The 22,350-nt window shown below is 38.9% G+C and overlaps 1 protein-coding gene across 1 annotated transcript in view; it reads right to left on the reverse strand.

The window, feature by feature from the left end:
• Nucleotides 1-476: 476 nt before the first annotated feature.
• LOC135652787 (MADS-box transcription factor 51-like) overlaps nucleotides 477-22,350 on the reverse strand; it is a 46,600-nt gene continuing 24,726 nt past the window's right edge. The window contains exons 2-6 of the mRNA XM_065174024.1: nucleotides 4,322-4,400; nucleotides 1,836-1,894; nucleotides 1,662-1,758; nucleotides 1,322-1,363; nucleotides 477-935 (exon numbers count right to left, since the gene is read on the reverse strand). Coding sequence (XP_065030096.1) covers nucleotides 780-935; nucleotides 1,322-1,363; nucleotides 1,662-1,758; nucleotides 1,836-1,894; nucleotides 4,322-4,400 — 433 coding nt within the window. The 3' untranslated portion in view covers nucleotides 477-779. The remainder of the gene's footprint in view (nucleotides 936-1,321; nucleotides 1,364-1,661; nucleotides 1,759-1,835; nucleotides 1,895-4,321; nucleotides 4,401-22,350) is intronic.

The raw sequence follows: 22,350 nt of genomic DNA on the forward strand, positions 1-22,350 counted from the left end.
GAGGGACGAAGCTGAGCTCCACGAGTCTGTCGACTGCCCTACATCTTCCCACGTGAATTCCACATGTCACTACAGCTTGAACAGAAACAACGAGAGGAAGACGACGCTGCATCCGCAAAGCGTCGGAAGAAACCCGCCCCCCGCCACCTTCTCCTACGTGTCTGCGCCGATCTCGCGGCCTCGCCGTGCTGTCGTCATCGTTGTCGCATCGCCCATGGCGGTGACCGCCCACGAGCCGAACGCCACGAGACGCTTTCCCACTTCGCCTCCGCCGTGCTGTGTTTGCCGCTGTCATCTGTAATTTCGGAATAAATTCATTAAAAAAAATAATTTTATATTTTTATATTGAATAAAATATCTGCACAGTATGGATATTACCGACAGGTTTTAGCATCTCGAACTTTCCGGAGACAGCTAAGCATCTTTCAACAAAATGTTATCACATGAGGAAGTCGAAAGAACAGGAGAAGGATGGATTCATCGTCGAACCATTCATATTAGGTTTATATGCAGTCACATGACGAAGAGATGAACTGTTTCAGAAGGACAGCAGATGTGGGGTTCCGACAAGTGAAGGAGGGGAAGAGGCGACGTGCCGGAGCAGGTCCTCGTTCTACACACCGGTGCAGCAAATAAACAACATGGAAGTAAAAAAATGTTATGGCCGCCGTAAGAGGCATCGCACGTTTACGCCACGTAACGGGAGGTGAAGGGTTAGGGCAGTCAGGCCACTGCAGTCATGCCAGGCGTGCACCCAGCAATCCCGGCCTTCTGCGTGTCTACGCCCGGCTGCACCGCCCAATGGAGGCGGGAGCCTTTCCCCGAGACGAACATCTGGGCGCCGCCCTGCCACCGCCGCCTTCATCGTCGTCATCATCACCGTCATTCCGTTCCTCCGCCTCGGTCTCTCCGGTTTTGTCCCTTCCTCCTGCCGCCTGATAAAAAGAGGAGCGACGCAGCATCAACGACACAGTGGAAGGATCGAAGGTTGGTAGATGGAGAAGCTGGCGTTATCATGTGAGTTCTCTACATGCTCTTTCATGAGTTTTCTAGATGAAACGAGTTGCTGTTAACTAATCATGCATATATTATTGTCTCAGTTCTCTCTCTGTGGATAAATGCTTGTAAAGGTAAATAAAGGAAAGATATGGCCATGGAAAGGAAGTCCCTACAAATGTTCAGATAAGTTTATTGACTTCATCCCAAGAATTACCAGGATAATTTTTTATATATAGAAAATTGTAGTGCAATTGGATTGTGATTTAGTATATGCTAATTTTGAGCAGGAAATATGTATTACTAGAGATGTATGTATGCATACCTCCTCCTGAAGCTGGTTTAGTGAACCCGTCGTTAGTTGTGTCTGCAAGATCACAAAGTTGATGGATTAGCAATAGGGTTGAATCATCACAGCAGATGTGAAGCAAGCAATTTAGATGTCTTTGGTTATAGCAAGCCTCCAAAATAATCTATCAGGTTCAAATGATTGAACCGTGTGCATGCATCAAAGAAACAGCTGAGTTTGATATGATAGTAGTTGCTAGCACTGTAATTTTAGTTGACATGATTATACTAGGGCAAACGTGATTTAACATTTTTTATTCGGAGACAGATGGATACAAATGTTATGCCGGTGTTGTAAGAGTTGGATAGTTCTTAACCTTTCTTGATCTTGTCCATTGTAGTGCGTCAGACAAATCTTTCTCCAATTTACAAAGGTTATCAGCATTTAATTGTGAGAAAATTGTTTTGCGAAGTCTGCAAAGAAAAAAAAAAATCAGTGGAAGCTTTATGAGAGACTCTTGTTTTAGGTATGATAAAAGTCAGATTATAACCTTTTACCGATTTCCTGTAATTTCATATCAGCTGCTGGATGACCAAATTCTTCATGTTTCTGTAAAAATCATGGTACAAGTTACTTCAATAATATTAACAAGAAATATAACAAGTTTCCTTGATATAAAGTAATCAACATCTTTCAGCAGAAAAGATGCATAAGAAAGTGAAATCAAGGATCGATTCAATTGTTAAGTCCAAAGGCATCTATTGTAATGTTTGCTTGATCATTGTTGTGATACACATCCATGAGTACATGTATGATCATTGTTTGGATGTAGGAAAAATATCCTAAGAAAGACTACGAGTCCATTAGTGCCAGAATCATGGAAGATGCTACATCGGTTGGAACAGGGAAAGGGTTTTGATGATGGACCTTGTATAACTTGAATTTGATTTCTTAGAGAGTCTTCGTACGAAATATAGCCAACATAAAGGCATAGTATGAAAGAACCGGCAAGAAATGGATTTATTCCTTTAAAACATGTTCTAGAAATTAAAGACCATCTCTGTTGCCAAAGTTGTTGCTCGAATGGTTTTGAATATGGAGCAAAACTTGGACTTCTTTTTTTCGCTTCATTTTAATTTGCAATCAGGGAAAATAAATCATATTTGAGAAGTGATCGAGCAACAAAAAAATACATGAAAATATAACAAAGAACTGATTAACCTATGGAGAAGAAAAAAGGAAAAAATGAAGAGAACAAATAAGGGACATTACAATTATATTTATAGTTTTAGGTGAAAACTATGAGATAGAGTGTTAAGCCAGACATAAGCTCACCATAGAACTTTTGCTCTCACAACTTATTTAACTTTAGCCTGACCCATAATCTTGTCAAGGATATAAATGGCATGTTTAAGGTCTAGATGTAGTTCAAGTCTCTCATGTATACTGTGAATGTAACATGGCTGCTTTCGAAGGTTGTTTTGTCTGGAAGAGTTGTTATCTTAATAATCCGATTAGAAGTTTGATGTCTGATGCCGAAGGCGTAGGTGTAACTTCTTTTTGAAGTAATATGATTTCTTTTCTATTTAAAAAAAAACAAGTTTCAGAATAATATATCTTGACAATACATGCCAACAGTACAAGAAAATAATAGATCAATTTCTAAGAACAGGTAATATGAAAAAATGATAGCAAGAAAAGAAACATATCATTTATAAAGGCATAACATGTTGCACTTCAGATTGCACCATTGAGTCCGGTTAGAATAAATACTAAATTAGAAACATTTATTATGCATGACCAAAAAAAATAAGGAGAATTGGCATACGCCAATATCAAGTCTCTTAATGATGTGACTTAGACTAATTTCAGGAGAAGGAAGAAATCATCCATCGATGAGCAGCGCATATTTGATGCAAGTTCACTAGGACTACATATTAACAATTCATGATACATGCATAATTAGAAATATAAATCAGAACAAACATATAGACAAAGACCGAAGAGCATATTCTTGTTGGAAATGCTTTGTAATGACACTTCATAAATAGGTCGAGGTAATTGAAAGAAACCAAAATTCCTAGTAGATCAATCTATTGAAAGAGGTGGAACTAATAAAATCAAAAACACCCTCTCTCTTTAAACTATCCTTGTCAAGTGGTGATTCACAACCATGTCTCAATTCCATTAAGATTCCTTTTTGCCATTTTATATATCAAGACAAATTGTAATGTGTCATGCATGAGTGATACAAAGTTGAGATAGTCTTCAGATTTGTGTATGTATATATTTGTGATGCAAGAGTAATACAACTTGTCTTTATTCAACTTGCCCTGTAAGTAAAATTATAAGATGGTCTTTTATTGATCTAGATTCCTAGAATTCCTAGAATCATCCTGATTAGTTGAAGATGGTGATTTTAAGATTACTATCGATTTTTGAAAAGAAAAAAAAGAGAAGAAACTCTCTGTTGCACTCATACACACCTGTATACATTATTTCATGATGCTTCAGGATCAAACATGGCTTTTTAAGTGATGATAAACTCCTTTCCTATTCCTAATTAGTAATTCGTACCGAGCCTAGTCTTACTGGTTCTATTGTCTTTTAGACAACGAGTGAAACAAACTTTTTGAAACACCTGACACTTTGAATGGAGTTGTGCAATGCATCAGATGTTGATGACATTTATCTCAAATTAGGAACCTGATGAGTGATATGTGCAACCACTAACTCGAGAACGAAGTTGTGAACTTGACCAATTAATTGTCAAAGTCATGTTGATATGCCAAATACTGAGCACCTGCCAGTTACATGTATCGCATACATAAAAAATTGGTGGCACACACTGTGTTATGCCCCCATAAAAAATAGCATGCCAAATACATTGTTTTGATAGATCAGGTCTGGATAAAGAAAAAAATGTCAGGTTGGTAATTTTTCTACTTTACATTTAAACAGAACTCATGCTTTAGTTGAAGGCTGATATAATTTCTAGAAATATGATAGACAATGAAACATGCGAAAAAGTTTCACCTGCATATTGTCATCAGACTTGTTCACATCTCCTGCTGCATTCGAAAATTTCCGGTAACGTTCTACTGTTTTCTCCATGCTGAATTCAACATAAAACGGTTAGTCTCCAATTGTACTGCCCAAGAAAACTGTTGTGGCAACTGGCAACTGGCAACTGGCAACAAACAAGTTATATGGTTCATCCTCACTCTCAAGAGAGATAAGTACAGATGTGTAATAAAATCTAAGCATTTGAATGACCAAGTAGTAACATTGTTTCCTTTGCAAGATTTCCAAGGATTCAAGGAGAGTATGTGGATATGCATGAAGAGAGGTATGTTATGTGGACATTGTCGAGGTTTTATGATCTCTGGAATAATAACATTCAATACTGCAAGTAACATTAGTTTGTTACACTGCTATTCATATTAACACTTTTTTTTTTCTTGATCAGGGTATGATGAGTGAAGGCCATTTGCCATGACAAAATAAGGGTGTATCATTCAAATAATTTAAAGAATGATCAAGAAGCAGATAAATTCATCATCAGACAAGGGTGAATATATTTAGATGTACAAAGTTGTGAAAGAAAGGCAATAAAATGTAGTGTGTTAGACGCAAGAAGAAAGAACAGTCATCTGGCCCAAACAAAAAGCTAAATGCTAAGAGGCCAAATCACAGCAAAAATTTCAGGAGGACAGCTACAAATTATATTTCGTCGTATAACATTCCAACAAGATAAAGGTATGGGGAACCATATAGAACACTTTGTTCATGTTTGTTATTTTCTATATCTATATATTTGTTTTTTCCATTTCCTGTATTGCAAGTTCTTCGTAATTGTTTTTGCCTGCATAAACTATGTAAACTTTATATCTGTTAAAACTATCTAACCTATTGACTTACTTGACACTAAACTTAGGAAACAGCATCACATTTCATTTTATTGATCCTCTCAGGATTATTTGCTACTATGTTGCTTTTCTGAAATACTTGAACCTTTAATATGTCAAAATACTACATAAAGGGATGAAATATGAATTAGCATTATATCCTACCTGTTCTACCTCTTTATAATCCTCATGCTAAGCAGTGACATGCTTCATCATTATCATGTTTGATGATATTAGTCTATATATGCCAAAGTATCCATTTTATCTATAGGAACCATTTTACAGTAGTTTTAGTCTTCTCTTATTTTATAGTTAATGGCTTGATGTTTCTTCTCTTTGTAGAATGTCATAATTTACAATGAGCAATGTCTAATCGGTCGACCCCTTCCCATTTTTTATTGTGATTGGCCTCTCCCATTTTTCGCCTACCCCATATAGGCACCATTCATAACTTAGAGTGTAAAACTATTAGAAGAACATGAACTTAAATTTGATCCATTAGGTGAACTCGTTTGGTATGTTACAATTTAGTGGAAATCAGAAGGAAAGATCTTATGATTCATTGACTAAGAATATCAAACATAGCTATTCATTCTTCTACATACTTGATATCCTACATATCTAAATTAATAGTGATTTGCTTATTGGTGTTGAGTGGTTAGAGGGTATCAGTTAGGATTATGCACTGATACCAAGCAATTTTATTAGTCATGTTGATGACACAAACAACACGATAAGCTTCAAGCAAGTTCCTAGAATCTATGGATGGTGCTTAGCAGATGTCAAGACTTTGTTCATGATGACTCCTTTGATGTATGGAACTAAATTGATGGAATACTTGAGCAAAATTCTTTGTTCTCTCATATTTGGATTTCATTTTCCTCCAGTTTCATGTGAAATTTTTGGTTCTTTAATGACCTTAATGCCACTTCATCATACTAATTCATTTACCCATGACAGAATTTTATTTTTGATAGCTTTAAGCATCACCTCATTTTAGCAATCTCATATATTCCTGTTTTTAAAATTTTTTTCTTGTGTCTTGGGATCGAAGATTATAAAAATATTAATGGCGATCGTGTAATCTTTTCTCTTACTCTTTAGATATTTTGGGTAAAGAGATATATTAATCAAAATTTTGCACACATATTTATGTGACTAATTGATTTGGGACGTTATAATCCTCATCATGTGTGTTCTTGATGTTCTCATCCTCATTAGGTCAAAATATATATTTTTCATTGTTTCAATCAAATCACTAGATCCCCATAGTCCTACATAGGTGATATAGGATACGAAGATGCTTTCACTTATCGTTCTTTGTTATCAAGCCGAATTTGTATACTAGTCATTTGTATACATAATATATTTTGCAACAGGCTTGATAACCACTTAGCTAATCACAAAAAAATGTACTCAAAATTCTCTTTAAAGGGCAGGTAGAGATTTATATATTTATCAAGGACTAGGTACACTTTTTCTTTTTTGGGTATATAAATGAAGATGGGCTACGATCCAAGACCTTACAATGATATAACAAAGTTTTCAGCAATCAAACTACTTCCACTTCAAAAATTTTGCAAGATTAAACCCTCATCTTAACGTAAGTGAGTTAGGTACGTTATCACTAGACAAATATTTTAGATGTGAAAATGTATTGGATGTAATTTGGAATCTTTGACCTACGATAAGTGACTCAATGTACACTCATTGCTACTCATATCTAGTGTGGGATTAGTTACATTGGATCAATGAAATCCATGTGGGAGATGATGTAGCATTTGCGCATGGTTACAACCCATGATATTAAATCAACAATCGTTTTCCTCTCCTTTCTTTTTAGTTACTTTCTATTTAATTTGATATTGGCTCATGTCTCCCTCCTTTTCTACTGCTACTTTCTCTTTCTCTCTTGGAGAATTTTTTTTAACGAAACAAATATATGATAGGTGGAGGCAAGTTTTTTTTTTGACATGTCCCTATGTTGTTTATTGTGTATGTGGAGTGAAAGTCGATGAACGACTGAAGTAATTTATATTTAAACAAATTAATTGGATTTTTTACAGTTTCATAATCCTATAAAAATTTGTCTATATTAAAATTTTAAGTTCTCAAAGTATATTTATATTCTTAGGATAAAATGATTGCTATTAGTAAAATGATGAGGAGAGAGAGAGAACCTAAAAAAATAAAAATTATAAATAAAAAATTAAATGTTCTTAACTTAATTAAACATATGATTCTCTAGAGATCCCAATAGTGGTAAAAGATTTAAATAGTCAACCTAAAATAGTTGGGAAATTATAGTTTTATCATTGTTATTGTGTGTATGTTCATATTTTTAGGGTTAGAATAAGTAATTTAAGAGTTTACGATATTAATATCTTTAATAATGTTGATGTTCATTTTTATATTTAAAATATACGTTGGATTTAACCCTAAGATTTCTATTACAAAGACTGAAAATATTACCTACAGATCTTAATTAGCATTCTAATGTTAGTCACTATTTTTAATGTTTATGCTCAATGATGCTACAAATCATGGTAGGCAATGAGTAGCAGCCAAAAGTAATGTCAAGTATCTAAATACAATATTCACATGAAATTTTCTCTGCAAGTATCAGTTAGAATTTAAACATTATAATATTACATAATTTTTCATGGTCAATTCCAGATGTTAGAATCTCAATGTGCAATATGAGCAGTTACAATTAATCTATGATCACTGGAAAATAATGATAAATGTAATACCTTTTTTTTACCTGTACTATCAACAAAACAAATCAAATGATGATTTAGTGGCATATTGGTTTATATATGTGATTTTATTTCTTCATGATCATTCTTGTATGTCACTGAGTGGTCAAACCAACAAAATGGAGAATAAAATTCATGGTTGGTCTAGTTCTTTAATTGGATTGTTTATATGTACATAGTTGATCACGTCAATCTGCGGTCGACTCTGTAAGAACCTATTAAAAAATATACTAAAATATTATGAAATTCAGTCATCATAAGATGACAAAGAGCAAAGAACAACCAGGAATAACAAGATGGAGAAAAGAAAAGGCATAATAGAACAGAGAAGTAAAATACTAAAAAGACCAATTAATTATGAAAGAAAAAGGTCAATAGATGGATATAGATTAAAGAAAAGGAGAGAGAAAGATGTGAAAGAAACACAGAAGCAAAAGAGGAAAGATAAAGATTAAAAAATTGTATATATTTTATGCTTTGCTCATCAAAGCACAAAAAAAGAGTTCCAACTCCTTTGACCAAGAGTCCCACCAGGGCTGAGAAAGGTCACACCTGAGAAGCTAACCAGTTACAACTGTTAGCTTCTCTAAACACGAGACTCCTTACTTTCCACGCTGATAAGATGTTCCATGTCTCTAACACAATTCGTAAGTTACCAAGGAGGATACTGCTCATTACATACAACTTTGATAAGTCTTTCTTGTCTTCATTCATCAGTTTCAACATGTATTTTTGTGATTTATGAAGTTACTGACGTTGAGTTGATGTGAAGTTTTAGGCTGTTTAATACTGTCTTACAAAGCATGATAAAAAATTTTAGCGCTACTAAGCGCATGATGAGATCATGTGATCTTATGATTATGTGGCACACACAAGGTTCTTATTTACTATGCTTGAGCACAAGTACAACAAAAGCATGTGTTTCAAATATTTGGGTGCATCATTGTCCACCATCTGGCTAAATAGTATCAGTTCTTTTGACTACTAAAATAATTTCCTAGAAATCGTGTGACATATGCTAATTTGATCTGTTCCGAATTATGTCCATGATATTTAGCTTCTTTGTATTTTCATCAACTGATTTAAATTTCCATAAACAAACTACGATAATTGAAAAGAAAAGAATAAATATCCATAAACAAACTACGATAGTTACTGCATCTTCGTAATTTAAGTTCGTAGTTAAGCGTTTTATATATTATTTAATGTAACAAAAAAATTATAATCTTTTGAAGTTTTTATACTAGCATAGTTATCGAATAGTATTACAGTGTTTTATTTATTTATTTGAGATCAACCATTTGACTTTTTTTTCTCGCTATATATTTTTCCTTTCAAGGTGTGTGAAAGGTGAGATTATTGTATTGTCATAAACTTAACTGATTTTTTTTAAATCGTGTGACATCTTTGCATGTCTGTTCGTAAAAGGTTAACCTTCCAAAAGTATTTTATGGTCCCTTAAGGACCTACAAAAGAAAAAATAAGTTAGAGAAAATGTTACATTCGAGATCTACAAGCAATCATTTCAGTAAACACTTGATAGACAATGCAAATTATAAACATTGATTTCATAAGCTTTGAACGATCATGCCATAAAGGGTCTAAGGTGGTCTGTCGTGATCAAAAGTCTCCACAAGTGCTCATATGCCACTACTGCGGACCAAGACAACAAACCAGTCTTAGACACTACCCTAAAGGTTCATCCAACCATATGCCACTTTGGTAGCTCTTGGGTGTTGTGACGACTAACACTTCGCACCACTCTACGGAACTAGAAAACTCTCAAAATGATTGTCTATATGACATGTTTCTAGGTAGGTTTGCCTTTACGCGATAACTGCATACAATATATGATTATAAGCTTGAAACAGTCACAAAAGATAACTAAAATAAAGTTGTCAAGCCTACTGCAAGCTTTCTACATGCTGTGCAAAGCATGAATAAAATCGAAAGATAGATATATATGAACATTACATCGAATACCTTTTTTAACAGCTTTGTTTGTGATTTTCTCCCACTTATAATATCCTTGTCGAAGACTTCGCGGACGTTGCATCTCTTTGCCTTTATTAAATCTTCAATCTTCTGCTCTAGTTGCAATGTGCCTCTGGGCTCCCAACTGCTCTTCGTCGTTGTTATTGAATAGTCGAACTTTGATCTACTATGTTGTTTCAACTTGCCAATGACTTCGACTCCGGTGTGAGTTTGGTTAAGTCTTATATGCTGGCTACATTAAGCAACTTTATTCCCTATATCTCAATACTTGTTTTCCCCAAATGATCATACATGCTGGCTACACTCATTGCTGCTCTGTTAGGTTCCCCACGTTTGTATACTTGTGTTTCTAAGTGTACTTATCCCATTCTGATACCATATGTCATAGACCTAGCTGATTTTGCTTAAGTCATGTAGCACCCTTAAGTATTCGTTTGCAGAGGATCAGTTTCCTCGAAATCTCTTATGTTTCCTTAAGGACCTATAAAAGAGAAGACGGGTTAGAGAAAGTGTTTAACTCAAGATTCACAAGCAACTATTTCAGCAAACACTTGATAGGCAATGCAAATTACAAACGTAAACTTCATAAGCTTTAAACGGTCATGCGACAAAAGGTCCAAGGTGGTCTGTCGCGATCAGAAGTTCTCATAAGTGCTCACATGATACTACTGTGGAACAAGACAACGAACCAACTCTAGACACTACCTCTAAGGCCCATCTAGCCATGTGCCACCTAAGTAACTCCTAGGTATTGTGTTGTCTGGATGGCTTATTTTTGGGTAGTTTTTCTTCGACACAATGACTACACACAACCTGTAATTATAAGCTTGAAACAGCCACAAAAGCTAATTAAAATAGGGTTGCCAAGCCTATTACAAGTCCTCTACATATTGTGTAAAGCATGAACAAAATTAAAAGTCATGGATATACACGAGCATTATATTGAACACATTGTTTACAATTTTATCTATGGTAGTTTGTCAACAAAGTTCTACTTTTACCTCAGTGTTTGAGGTTGCCATGAGACAAGCCACAATTAAGATATTAAGAACTAGTTACCAAGTTGCCTCCCTACAGAATATTCATAGAAATATTTTTGAAAATCCAAGGGATAGCTCGGGTTGATTATGAACTGCATCTCTATAAAATATTTGTTAAAATATTCTTGGAAGTCTAAGGGGCAACTCAGGTGAGTTATGAGCTGCTTCCTCTATGAAATATTTTCGAAAGTCTAAGGGGTAGCTCAAAATAGTTGTGAACTGTCTTCCCTGTGGAATCTTTATAAGAAATTTCTTCTCCTCAAGGTCAGTATAAAAATACACCTTTAACTCTAGACTAAAAAAAGGATCTCGGTGCTAACTTAAGCGTCGGAGGGATTGACTCGGGAAGCGACTCCCGACCTCGATTTTTGTGTAGGCAACGAGACTAGAGAGGTTGCGCTCTATTCTGGACGACTTCTCGTATATGGATCAAGGCCACATTATGCTGACGAAGATATCAACGATATTTTTTCCTAACATTTTGGTGTTAGAAGGAGGGTCCAATGTCATAGGAGCGTTCGTAGGTCGACCCTATCCATGAACATTCGTGTAAGGCTCCGCCTTCGACCCACGACACTTTCACTCAAACAGTGCACCAACCACTCTTTCCCCACATAGATATGTCCACCTCACCGTGAGTACTAATGCAGTATTAGCATTCATTCAACGACTCTAGGCCTTCGTCTTCGGGAGTGCCATCGAACCATCTACTCGTTCCTTTGTCGGTATAATACAAGTTGTTACCTTGCTCCTACCTAAATTAGACCAATGGGTGATGCCACTACCTCAACCATTGTTGATAGTTCGGCAACCACCGACATCAACGTCCGTAAGGGTCCCTTTCGTTGGATGAATTGCTAGCCTCTCATAGGCATCCAAGACCTATTGAGCAATCGACAGAAAGAGCACCCCGCTCCTCGACCGTAGAGTTCAGTAGGCTTCCCCACCACCGCTCTACTCCGCTTGAATCCGGGACCCACTCGACCAGTTCAACAGACAACTTTTTAAGGATCCAACTATAGTAAATGGATTGACGCTTGGAAGAGATGTGTCATAACTTTCACCAATCTAGGGGTGATGGGTAGATCATCTCCACCTCGAGTCGATAATCGTTTATTCATGATATCTAGTAGGAGTCGATACCCACTAACTTCCGCCTCTTATCATTGGAAACCTTTGATGCTACTGACCTAATGGAGTACGTCGTTATTGTTTCTCAATAGTGATATCACATGCGTAACAGAAGAAGAGAAAATAAAAAATCTCAAATTTTCATACAAAATAGTTTATTGTCGTCGTGCAAAGATTAGTGTGTAAAAACCCGTGAAATTGAAAATTATACATATAAGAAAGATATGTTATCTAGGAAGATCGTATATCCCTAAAAATATGCAGATCTTTGAGAGAGGATGAAGGAGGTCAATTGTCCTCCTCTCTAGTAGTGATCCATACAGTAGGGGCTGCAAAGATGTTCTTTAAATCGCTGCTCAAATCTCTTCGCGCACCACACAATCAAGAAGGGGATGACCCTTCTTGCTGTCCATACATGCCAAACAGGGGTTGCTAGCTAAGGAGGAGAGGGGGAGAGGAGAATAGGAGGTGGTAGTCAAAAGGGGTCTAGCCTATGGTCCTTTGATTCCCTCCTATTTATAAAGGTCCCCTATCAATTTAACCATAATGGATCATACCCTATTGGGTAGATAGAGATCTGCAGATCTTTGAGAAAGGATGAAGGATGTCAATTGTCCTCCTCACTAGTAGTGATCTACATGGTAGGGGCTGCAAAGATGCTGCTTAAATCTCCTCGCTATGCGTACTACGCAGTCAAGAAGGGGCCGACCCTTCTTGTTGTCTACACGTGCCAAAACAGGGGTTGCTAGCTAAGGAGGAGAGGGGGAGAGGAGAATAGGAGGTGGCAGCCAAAAGGGGTCTAGCCTATGGTCTTTTGGTTCCGTCCTATTTATAGAGGCCCTCTATCAACTTAACCTTAATGGATCCTACCCTATTGGGAGATCCAGCTCCCTAAGCCTCTTATATTAGTGAGTCTCTACTCAATAATCTTTCATTAGCTCTTATTGTATCTCATATATAGGATCCAATAATTCCGGGGTTTATTGGATATCCAATAAGATAGGGGCTCCAACGAATATCTCATATTCGAACCTATCATATATGTGTGACCCTTTAGGCTCAATATCAAGCTGGTCATGAGTCATACCAATGATAGTACCCAAAGTGCTTTGAAGAGCTAATCAGTATATTATTGTCGATGCAATAGTCTCGAGCAAGCATAGGGAACCTAACAAGAAACCGAGGTAAGAGCGACCACAATCCGCCCCCGCCCAAGGTCACCACAGTGAGAGAAATGAATGACCCCCTGAACTTGACTAGAATGGAAGTTTTCTTGCAGATAAGAGAAAAAAGCTTGTTAAGAAACCCCTAACTAATGAGGACTCCACTTGAGAAAAGAAAAAAAAATCTAGATACTATCGTTTTCATCGTGATTATGATCATGATACGAAGGACTGTCATGATATGAAGTAACAGATTAAGGAGCTCATACGACAAGGGCACCTTAGGTGGTTCGTCGGAAGATATTAGGAGCCATCACCCTGACCTCAGGGGCCAATCAAGAGATAAATCAACATCATCAATGGTGATTGACCTTAGGAGGATACAACACCTCGGGTCACAGACTTTACGCCCAAGCCATTATTGGAAAACGCCCAAGACTAAAGGTGACTACAAAATAACTTTCAGAGAGGAAGAAACATAGTGCCTTAACCCAAACCATGATGGTGCCTTGGTGGTCTCCGTGAGAATGGTCAGCACCCATGTAAAGAGGCTCATGATCGATATAGGTAGCTCTATTGATATCCTTTATTTTGATGCTATTTTGATGCCTTTTACAAACTTAGGTTCACAACTAATGACCTCATCCCTATTGCTTCCTCGTTGACGGGATTCACAAGCGACTCAATCTCGGGATCATGAGCCTGCATGTCACATTTGGAGATGAGCCATGCTCCAAAATTGTTTTGACCAAGTTCATGGTGGTTAATATTCCCTGGTTGAAACTTATATTTGGAGATGAGCCTTATACTTGACAGACTTGTTTGAAACTTTCAAATCCTAAAGAGATATAACATGCGTCTTAATCCAATTAAGTGTGCTCTCGGAGTCGGCATAGGAAAGTTCCTTAGATTCATTGTACACCATAGAGGGATAGATGCAAACCCATACAAGCCATATTGGAAATACACCCACCTCGGTTGATAAAGGAAGTCTAATGGGGCAAATGGCAGCACTAAACCAATTCTTATCCCGATCAGGTGATAAATGCCAACCTTTCTTTTGAGCCCTTAAGAACCCAAAGGGTTTCTTGTGGACCTAGAAATGCCAAGAGGCTGTTGTAAGACTAAAATGCCACCTCGCCCAACTATCGCAGTTGAGCTCCACCTCGAAAGAGATTCTCAGTCTTTGTCCCATAACCACTGAACTGGCCGCCAGCTCCGTGCTAATCCAAGACAACATAGTCCAACCTAGCGGACTCGAGGAGTGATACTCGCCTATAGAGCGACTAGCATTTACACAAGTCGTCGGATCGAAGGGTACTCGGGTGGATGAATTACCGAGCAACCTATGGGCTTCCTGAATGACACCTAACACCGCGATAGGAGAATCACCCTTTAGCCTAGCCTTCCATACTGAGGTTGTTCTACCACCTGAGATGGTTTTCCCAACATGGCTTCGACGAGGAAGCCTCCGAAGTAGGACTTTGAGCTGGACTTGACTTAGTTGATGAGACCCAAGTAGCTGTGCATCTACAAATTATGAGATATAAGAAGGCAGTGGCCAAGCTCTACAATTGAGATATTCGCCCTTGGGAAATTCGGTTAGGAGACTTGTGCTATACAACGCTGATATAAGTGACCCGACTCGATCCCGAGGAAAACTAGCACCAAACTAGGAAGGACCATACTAAGTCGTCAAAGTCGTTTGAGATGGGACATATTGTCTCGGGACAACATAATGTGGGACGTTGCCAAGAACATAACATATCTCCAACTTAAAGAAGTTTTATTCTTAAGGCCCCCCTCGGGTCTGAGGTACACTTTAAGTTTATAAAATGCATCTTTTCATTACTCCAAGAAAAATTACAATAGATAAATTGGATCTCCACAACCAAAATTAGAAACCGATCTACAAAAAGGCAAAAGTAAATAAATTGGATCTCCACAACCAAAATTAGAAACCGATCTACAAAAAGGCAAAAGTAAATATTACAAAGTGGCTTGACAACAGATCAAGCATTCGAATGAGAGACAAGTTAGGATTATTATCAAAAGGTATCTTACTTTCCGCTCGGGGTTGGTGGTGAATGGGTCCTCAAGCTCTAGCTCGGGATATTATATCTTGAAATGGGCTAGGGAAATCAGGTTTCCAAATCTATACGAGTCGATCCTCGACCTTTCCAGCCCCTTTCTAAATCCCACAAATGCCTTGTACTGGATGCTTGTCTCCTCCTGATACCGCAACACCTTACCTCGCTCAGTCTCCAACGTTTCCCTAAGCTCCCAAGCTTGCTCCTCTACTGTAGCAGCCTTCCTTTCAAGTTCCAAGTTGAGCACCTTTGCCGAATCCAACTCTTGGGCGAGCCCCAATAGCTCCTCCATAACTTAGTTATTGCCTCGGACACCTCCCAACTACTTAGCCAGGGTAGTAAGCCCTTGATCGGCTTCCTTCCTAGCCTTCACCTGGACAACAACAACAGCAACAGAAGGATCAACTCCCGCCTCCTTCAGCCTCTCGACCTCTGCCCGAAGGTCGACATTTTCCTAAGTTTGCTTGTCAATAACAACATCGACAACCCAATCCAACAAGGTCATCACATAATGATGGTGCTACAAGTATAGAGACAAGTGGTAAAAAATAAAAATAAAAAAACACACTCACGGCTTGACTTACCAGCACTTCGTTATGATAGCCTTGATTAAGTAACACCTCAGAGGGGGAGAGATAAATCTGCTTTGCCAACTTCGAACACGGGGATCCCCAACAATACTACTCCAAGGCTTCATTATTATCCCACACCTTCGGCCCCTCCTACAGGTCTTCCCATATCGATTGCAACTGGGTGCCCGAGGTCGGGTTGGGCAAGTCAGCTATTGTCAAAGTTGTAAAGGCCAAGGCCTCCCCTTGCTAAGGTCAACTATTGACCTCAGTTTCTTCTCTCCTTAGCCCGAGGGAGACCTAGGGCTCTAGCGTTGTTGAAATGAGACTTCCACCTACAACGGGCTCCTCAGATCCCCTCCTCAAGAGACGAGAGGCCCTCTTCACAACTATCTTATACTTCCTTCTTTGGCCGGTTGACGCTAGCATCTTGACTGGTTGAGTTAAATCTAGCTACTTGGGTAGGGCTACTAGTTACAGGTGCCCTGCAAGCCAATCACGTGAATGATGACACGTGTAATCCATTACATAATCTCTTTTGGTTAATATTAATAATGATATTTTCTTACTTTATATTGTATGCTGAATATATTGTGATGTCTTTGAATCTATACAATGTGAATTAGATTATGATAACGAGACCAATTCGTCTTTAAACACAGATTCTAAATATTCCCGATCGTAGATTACTCGAGAAGGATATCGAGATAACCGGACAGATCGATGTACTATATACCTGTCCATATGATGGAAGTAGTTGGTCTTATAGCTGTTTGTGTGGGGACATTAGGGATATAGTGCAGGTGCTCATTGGAGAATGAGTTCACTAAATGATACCGCAACACCTTACGAGTCGACCCCCGACCTTTCCAGTCCCTTTGTAAATCTCACAAATGCCTTGTACTGGATGCCTCTCTCCTCTTGATATCGCAACACCTTACCTCGCTCAGTCTCCAACGTTTCCCTAAGCTCCCAAGCTTGCTCCTCTACTGTAGCAGGCTTCCTTTCAAGTTCCAAGTTGAGCACCTTTGCCGACTCTAACTCTTGGGCGAGCCCCAATAGCTCCTCTATAACTTAGTTATTGCCTCGGACATCTCCCAACTACTTATCCAGGGTAGTAAGCCCTCGATCAGCTTCCTCCCGAGTCTTCACCTCGACAACAACAACATAGCTCCTCTATAACTTAGTTATTGCCTCGGACATCTCCCAACTACTTATCCAGGGTAGTAAGCCCTCGATCGGCTTCCTCCCGAGTCTTCACCTCGACAACAACAACAGCAACAGAAGGATCAACTCCCGCCTCCTTCAGCCTCTCGACCTCTGCCCGAAGGTCGACATTTTCCTGAGTTTGCTGGTCAATAACAACGTCGGCAACCCAGTCCAACAAGGTCATCACATAATGATGGCGCTATAAGTATAGAGTGAAGTGGTAAAAAATAAAAATAAAAAAACACACTCACGGCTTGACTGACCAGCACTTCGTTATGATAGCCTTGATTAAGTAACACCTTAGAGGGGGAGAGATAAATTTGCTTTGCCAACCTCGGACACGGGGATCTCTAACAATACTACTCCAAGGCTTCACTATTATCCCACACCTTCTGCCCCTCCTACAGGTCTTACCATATCGATTGCAACTGGGTGCCCGAGGTCGGGTTGGGCAAGTCAGCTATTGTCAAAGTTGCAAAGGCCAAGGCCTCCCCTTGCTAAGGTCAACCATTGACCTCAGTTTCTTCTCTCCTTAGCCCGAGGGAGACCTAGGGCTCTTGGGACCCTCTAAGAGCTCTAGCGTTGTTGAAATGAGACTTCCACCTACAACGGGCTCCTCAGATCCCCTCCTCAAGAGACGAGAGTCCCTCTTCACAACTATCTTATACTTCTTCTTTGGCTGGCCGATGCTAACATCTTGACTGGTTGAGTTAAACCAAGCTCCTTGGGCAGGGCTACTAGTTACAGGTGCTCTGCAAGCCAATTACGTGAATGATGACACGTGTAATCCATTGCATAACCTCTTTTGGTTAATATTAATAATGATATTTTCTTACTTTATATTGTATGATGAATATATTGTGATGTCTTTGAATCTATGCAATGAGAATTAGATCATGATAACGAGATCAATTCGTCTTTAAACATAGATTCTAAATATTTCCGATCGTAGGTTACTCGAGAAGGATATTGAGATAACCGGACAGACCGATGTACTATATACCTATCCATATGATGGAGGCAGTTGGTCTCATAGATGCTTGTGTGGAGACATTAGGGATATAGTGCAGGTGCTCATTGGAGAATGAGTTCACTAAATGATATGCTTATAGAATGTTGAATAGTTAATGATACCTCATCGTTAGATAACGATTCCGCAGTTTCAATTGTGTATCTGGTCATTAGACATGAGATACCAAAGATGCCTTCTTTGAGTACTCTATTCTTTGATACTAGACTTATAGGTTTAGAAGTTGCAGATCTAGTACAAATAGTCATTGGGAATGACAACCAATCTCATGAATATAATTGAGTGTCAATAAAAGATCATTTAATCTCGGTATCATGAGAAGAATATCTCGTGTGTTCTTACTCAGGTAAATCCCTAGCTAGAGTCACTCGGATTAAGAGAGTTCTTTGGGAGAATCGATAAGAGTGAGACTTGAATGGATTCCGTATGAGCTTGATAGCATCATGTCTGTCATATGGTCTTTGGGATATTAGATGAATGAGAGACTATAGATACATGATAATTAAGGACATGTAGGTCCAATGAATTAGATTCTCTTGTATCATTTGGGGACTATGACGTAGTGGCCTAATACGTACATAGTCGATGAGTTAAATTATTAGCGGAATAATAATTTACTGAGTCAGAAGGGGTTTTGATAGGTGTAACTCATAACTAGCTCAGTATTGGGCCTAGAGGGTCACATACATATGGTGGACGACTCGACGAATAGAAGATTGGATATGGATAATCCAAGAAGTCTCCTTTATCCCTGTTTTAATGGATCTATTGGGTGAGACCCAATAGAGCATGGAGCTTAGAGGGGTTATTGGATGAGGATCCAATACCCATTAAGAAGGATCCATTAAGGTTTTCATGAAGGGGCTCTATATAAATAAGAGGGGGGCTCAAATGATCCGAGGCTAGACCCTTAGAGCTGTTGGCCTCTTTATCTCTTCCTCTCATCTCTCCCTTGATGTGAGCCCCCTCTCTAGTATGAGAGGACAACAAGAGGGTCGGCCCCTTCTTGCTTACCGTTTCTACGTGGTGGTGCGTTGTCACGAGGAGAGAACCCGCAGCGAGGAAGAGGTGCGTCGCTGTTGTCATTCATCGTGTGGACTTCCGCTAGAGAGGAGTTCGCAAGAGCTTCTTCATCCAAGCGGATCAGGATCTATGTTTTAAGGGATATATGAGTTTCCTTAGGTGAGAATGTCTCACTCCTCGATGTAGTTTCATCATTTTGAAGGAGTTTTATGCTCCCAATAATCTCTTGGCGATTCGATGCTTTTGTTTAGGAAATGAATTTTGTTTTATTTTTTCGTTGTGCACGTGATACAAGTGCCTCGCAAATGGGGGTCATGACTATCGAGGTAGTAGCCACACCGGAAGATGAGCCATGCCCTCATTTCTTCAGATAATGCAAGTCCATATCTATAATAAAAGGGGAGACTGATATTATAAAACTACATAAAATCATAGTAGGGAGTGATGAGGGGTTCGGGTCATACCCCAAGAAATCAGACTAAAGACTTGTATCAACTAACTAGTCCTCGTCCATCTTCCGAATGGTCTCAGACGATGATAGAATATCCCTCGGTCCCCTCCTTGTTCGACAATAGGGAGGAGTATTGTCAAAAGAGTGTGTCGACCAAGCACGGTTGAATCCCCAAACCTGACCTAAACTTACAAAAAAGAAACGGTCCTTCCAGCCCTTAGTATTCGAAGGAGCACCATCAACTTTGAAGCCCCCCTAAATGGTCGAATAATAGCTGCTCTTCCCTTTGCATAGTCGAAAGCAAGATACAAAAGCGTGCGAGATGGGGAGATACTAACATGCTTACATTCTCCAATAAACACTACTAAATAGCGCCAGGAGTTGGGCGCCATCTGAGACGATGATATGCCTCACCATTCAAGACAAGACACTATCACTGGGTGAAGGGGAAGGCAGAGTCATGCCTTAAACCCAGGCATCAGACTATACAAATGCTGGCCAAGATGAGGAGCCTACAGTTCGAACTTGACCGGGATAGAATATTTGATTCGCTAGCCCTCCAAGAGTGGAGCGCCCACTACCGAGTCACTCTCATGCAAACTCTTCATCAGCTCAGAGTCATGCCTTAAACCCAGGCACCAGACTATACAAATGCTGGCCAAGATGAGGAGCCTACAGTTCGAACTTGACCGGGATAGAATATTTGATTCGCTAGCCCTCCAAGAGTGGAGCGCCCACTACCGAGTCACTCTCATGCAAACTCTTCATCAGCTCTAAATCTCGTAGAACCCCAAGGTCTATGGGAGTTACCCCCTTAACGAGGAAGAGGCCAAGACCCCTTTCGACCTCGAACTATCGAAGGACAGGGTATGGACTTTGATCGACTGATTGTTTGTGGATTGGGAAGAACTCATGCAAGAGGGGAGACATCACAACCTAAGTTGCAGAAGTCAGACCTCGAATGACCTAAGGATTGACTCACTTTTTTGGAATCGAAATCAAGAAGAAAGCTTCTAAAGTTAGGGCTCGAGCAATGGAATGAGCCCTATCCAAGCAACAATCAAGGAATCTTCCTCAAGCACCCCTCTCTCTCTCTCTCTCTCTACCTCTTTTTCCTTCATTATTTAAGCACCAGTTGAGGAGAATGTAAAGAAGATATGCTCAGCATCATTTGTGGGAATCGAACCCATGACCACGTGGTGCCAATCGGGGAAGGCAGTCTTCCACCCTCCTACGATAAAGTCACCCTCTGCAATCAAATGATAATGTCTCCTCAGGATTGCTTCGACAAAATGTGTATCAGGAAAACACGACCCACGAAAAAGGAAACCTGCTATGGCGAAAGATCGAGCCAGGGAAGCGCTCGAGGTACACGGGTCAAGGAAAATTTGACTCGCACTAAGTAAAACTTGCTACGATGAAAGCACAAGGTGAAGTACGCCCAAAACGCTCGTGTCGAGAAAATCTGACCTGTGCGAAAAAAACTTACTACGACGGAAGATCGGGCCAAAGAGGTGCCTAAGGCGCATGAGTCGAGGAAAATTTGACTCGTGCCAAGTAAAACTCACTATAGTGGAGGCATAAAGTGAAGTACATCCAAGACGTGTGAGTCGAGAAAACCCGACCTGCGTAAAAAAAAACCCGTTGCGGTAGAAGATTGGGCCAAAGAGGCACACGAGTCGAGGAAAATCTAACTCACGCCAAGTAAAAACTCATTACTACAGAAGAACAAGGCAAAGTACACCTAAGATGCGTGAAAACTTAACCTACATAAGACCAGAAAAAACCCAAACGATGCATTTCAAACCCCAAAATGCCCCAAGCACGTTTTTAAGGGAGACAAATAATAGGGAATATAAAATTGACTAGTTGTCATTTGCCACGTCAATGCCACGTAAAGCTAGCACACTCCTGTCGATATAAATAGGAGTCCAAAAAGTAGCTCAGATCAATTATCGAGTTGTTGAGTTCTCTCTCCTATAGAATATTCATAAAAATATTCTCGAAAGTCCAAGGTGCAGCTCGGGTGGATTATGAATTACATTTCGTATGGAATATTCGTAAAAATATTTTCAAAAGTCTAGGGGATAGCTCGGGTTGGTTATGAACTACCTCTCTTACGAAATATTCACAAAAATATTCTCGAAAGTCTAGAGATATTAATGTGGTTGACAATGTAAGTGGATCTAAAGAAGCCATAAAAAATTTCTAGAAACCTAAATCCCAATGTGATGTGGGTTCATCTTCTATTATATTTTTTTATTCCATAACATCTTCTTACAAGGAACAAAATTTTAATGCATGAGGCAACCATGAAACAAGGAGACCACAGTCAAGATATGATTGACACAATTCAATCCTTCTAATGCAGATCAAGCTACATTTCACAGACGGACAAAGAAAAAAGGCAGACCCAAATAACTTTAGATTAATAGTGAACTTGAGCTTGGGTTCAATTGACATTTTAGGTTTGTCATATAGCAATATCCTATATAATTAAGATTTTATTTCCTATATTGATAATAAAATAAAAGAAGAAAAAAAAAAAAATATTGAACAATCATCCAAGAAAGGAAGAGCACATACACAAAAAAAAAAATATTTTACTGAATTATTATCTTGTAAGAAATAAAGAACATTCATGCACAAGAAAGGAAGATTATGTTACAAGATTATTCTAAAAGCCTATCTTCTAAA

This window comes from Musa acuminata, chromosome BXJ3-11 (assembly GCF_036884655.1).
Source record: "Musa acuminata AAA Group cultivar baxijiao chromosome BXJ3-11, Cavendish_Baxijiao_AAA, whole genome shotgun sequence".
Lineage (NCBI taxonomy): Eukaryota > Viridiplantae > Streptophyta > Magnoliopsida > Zingiberales > Musaceae > Musa > Musa acuminata.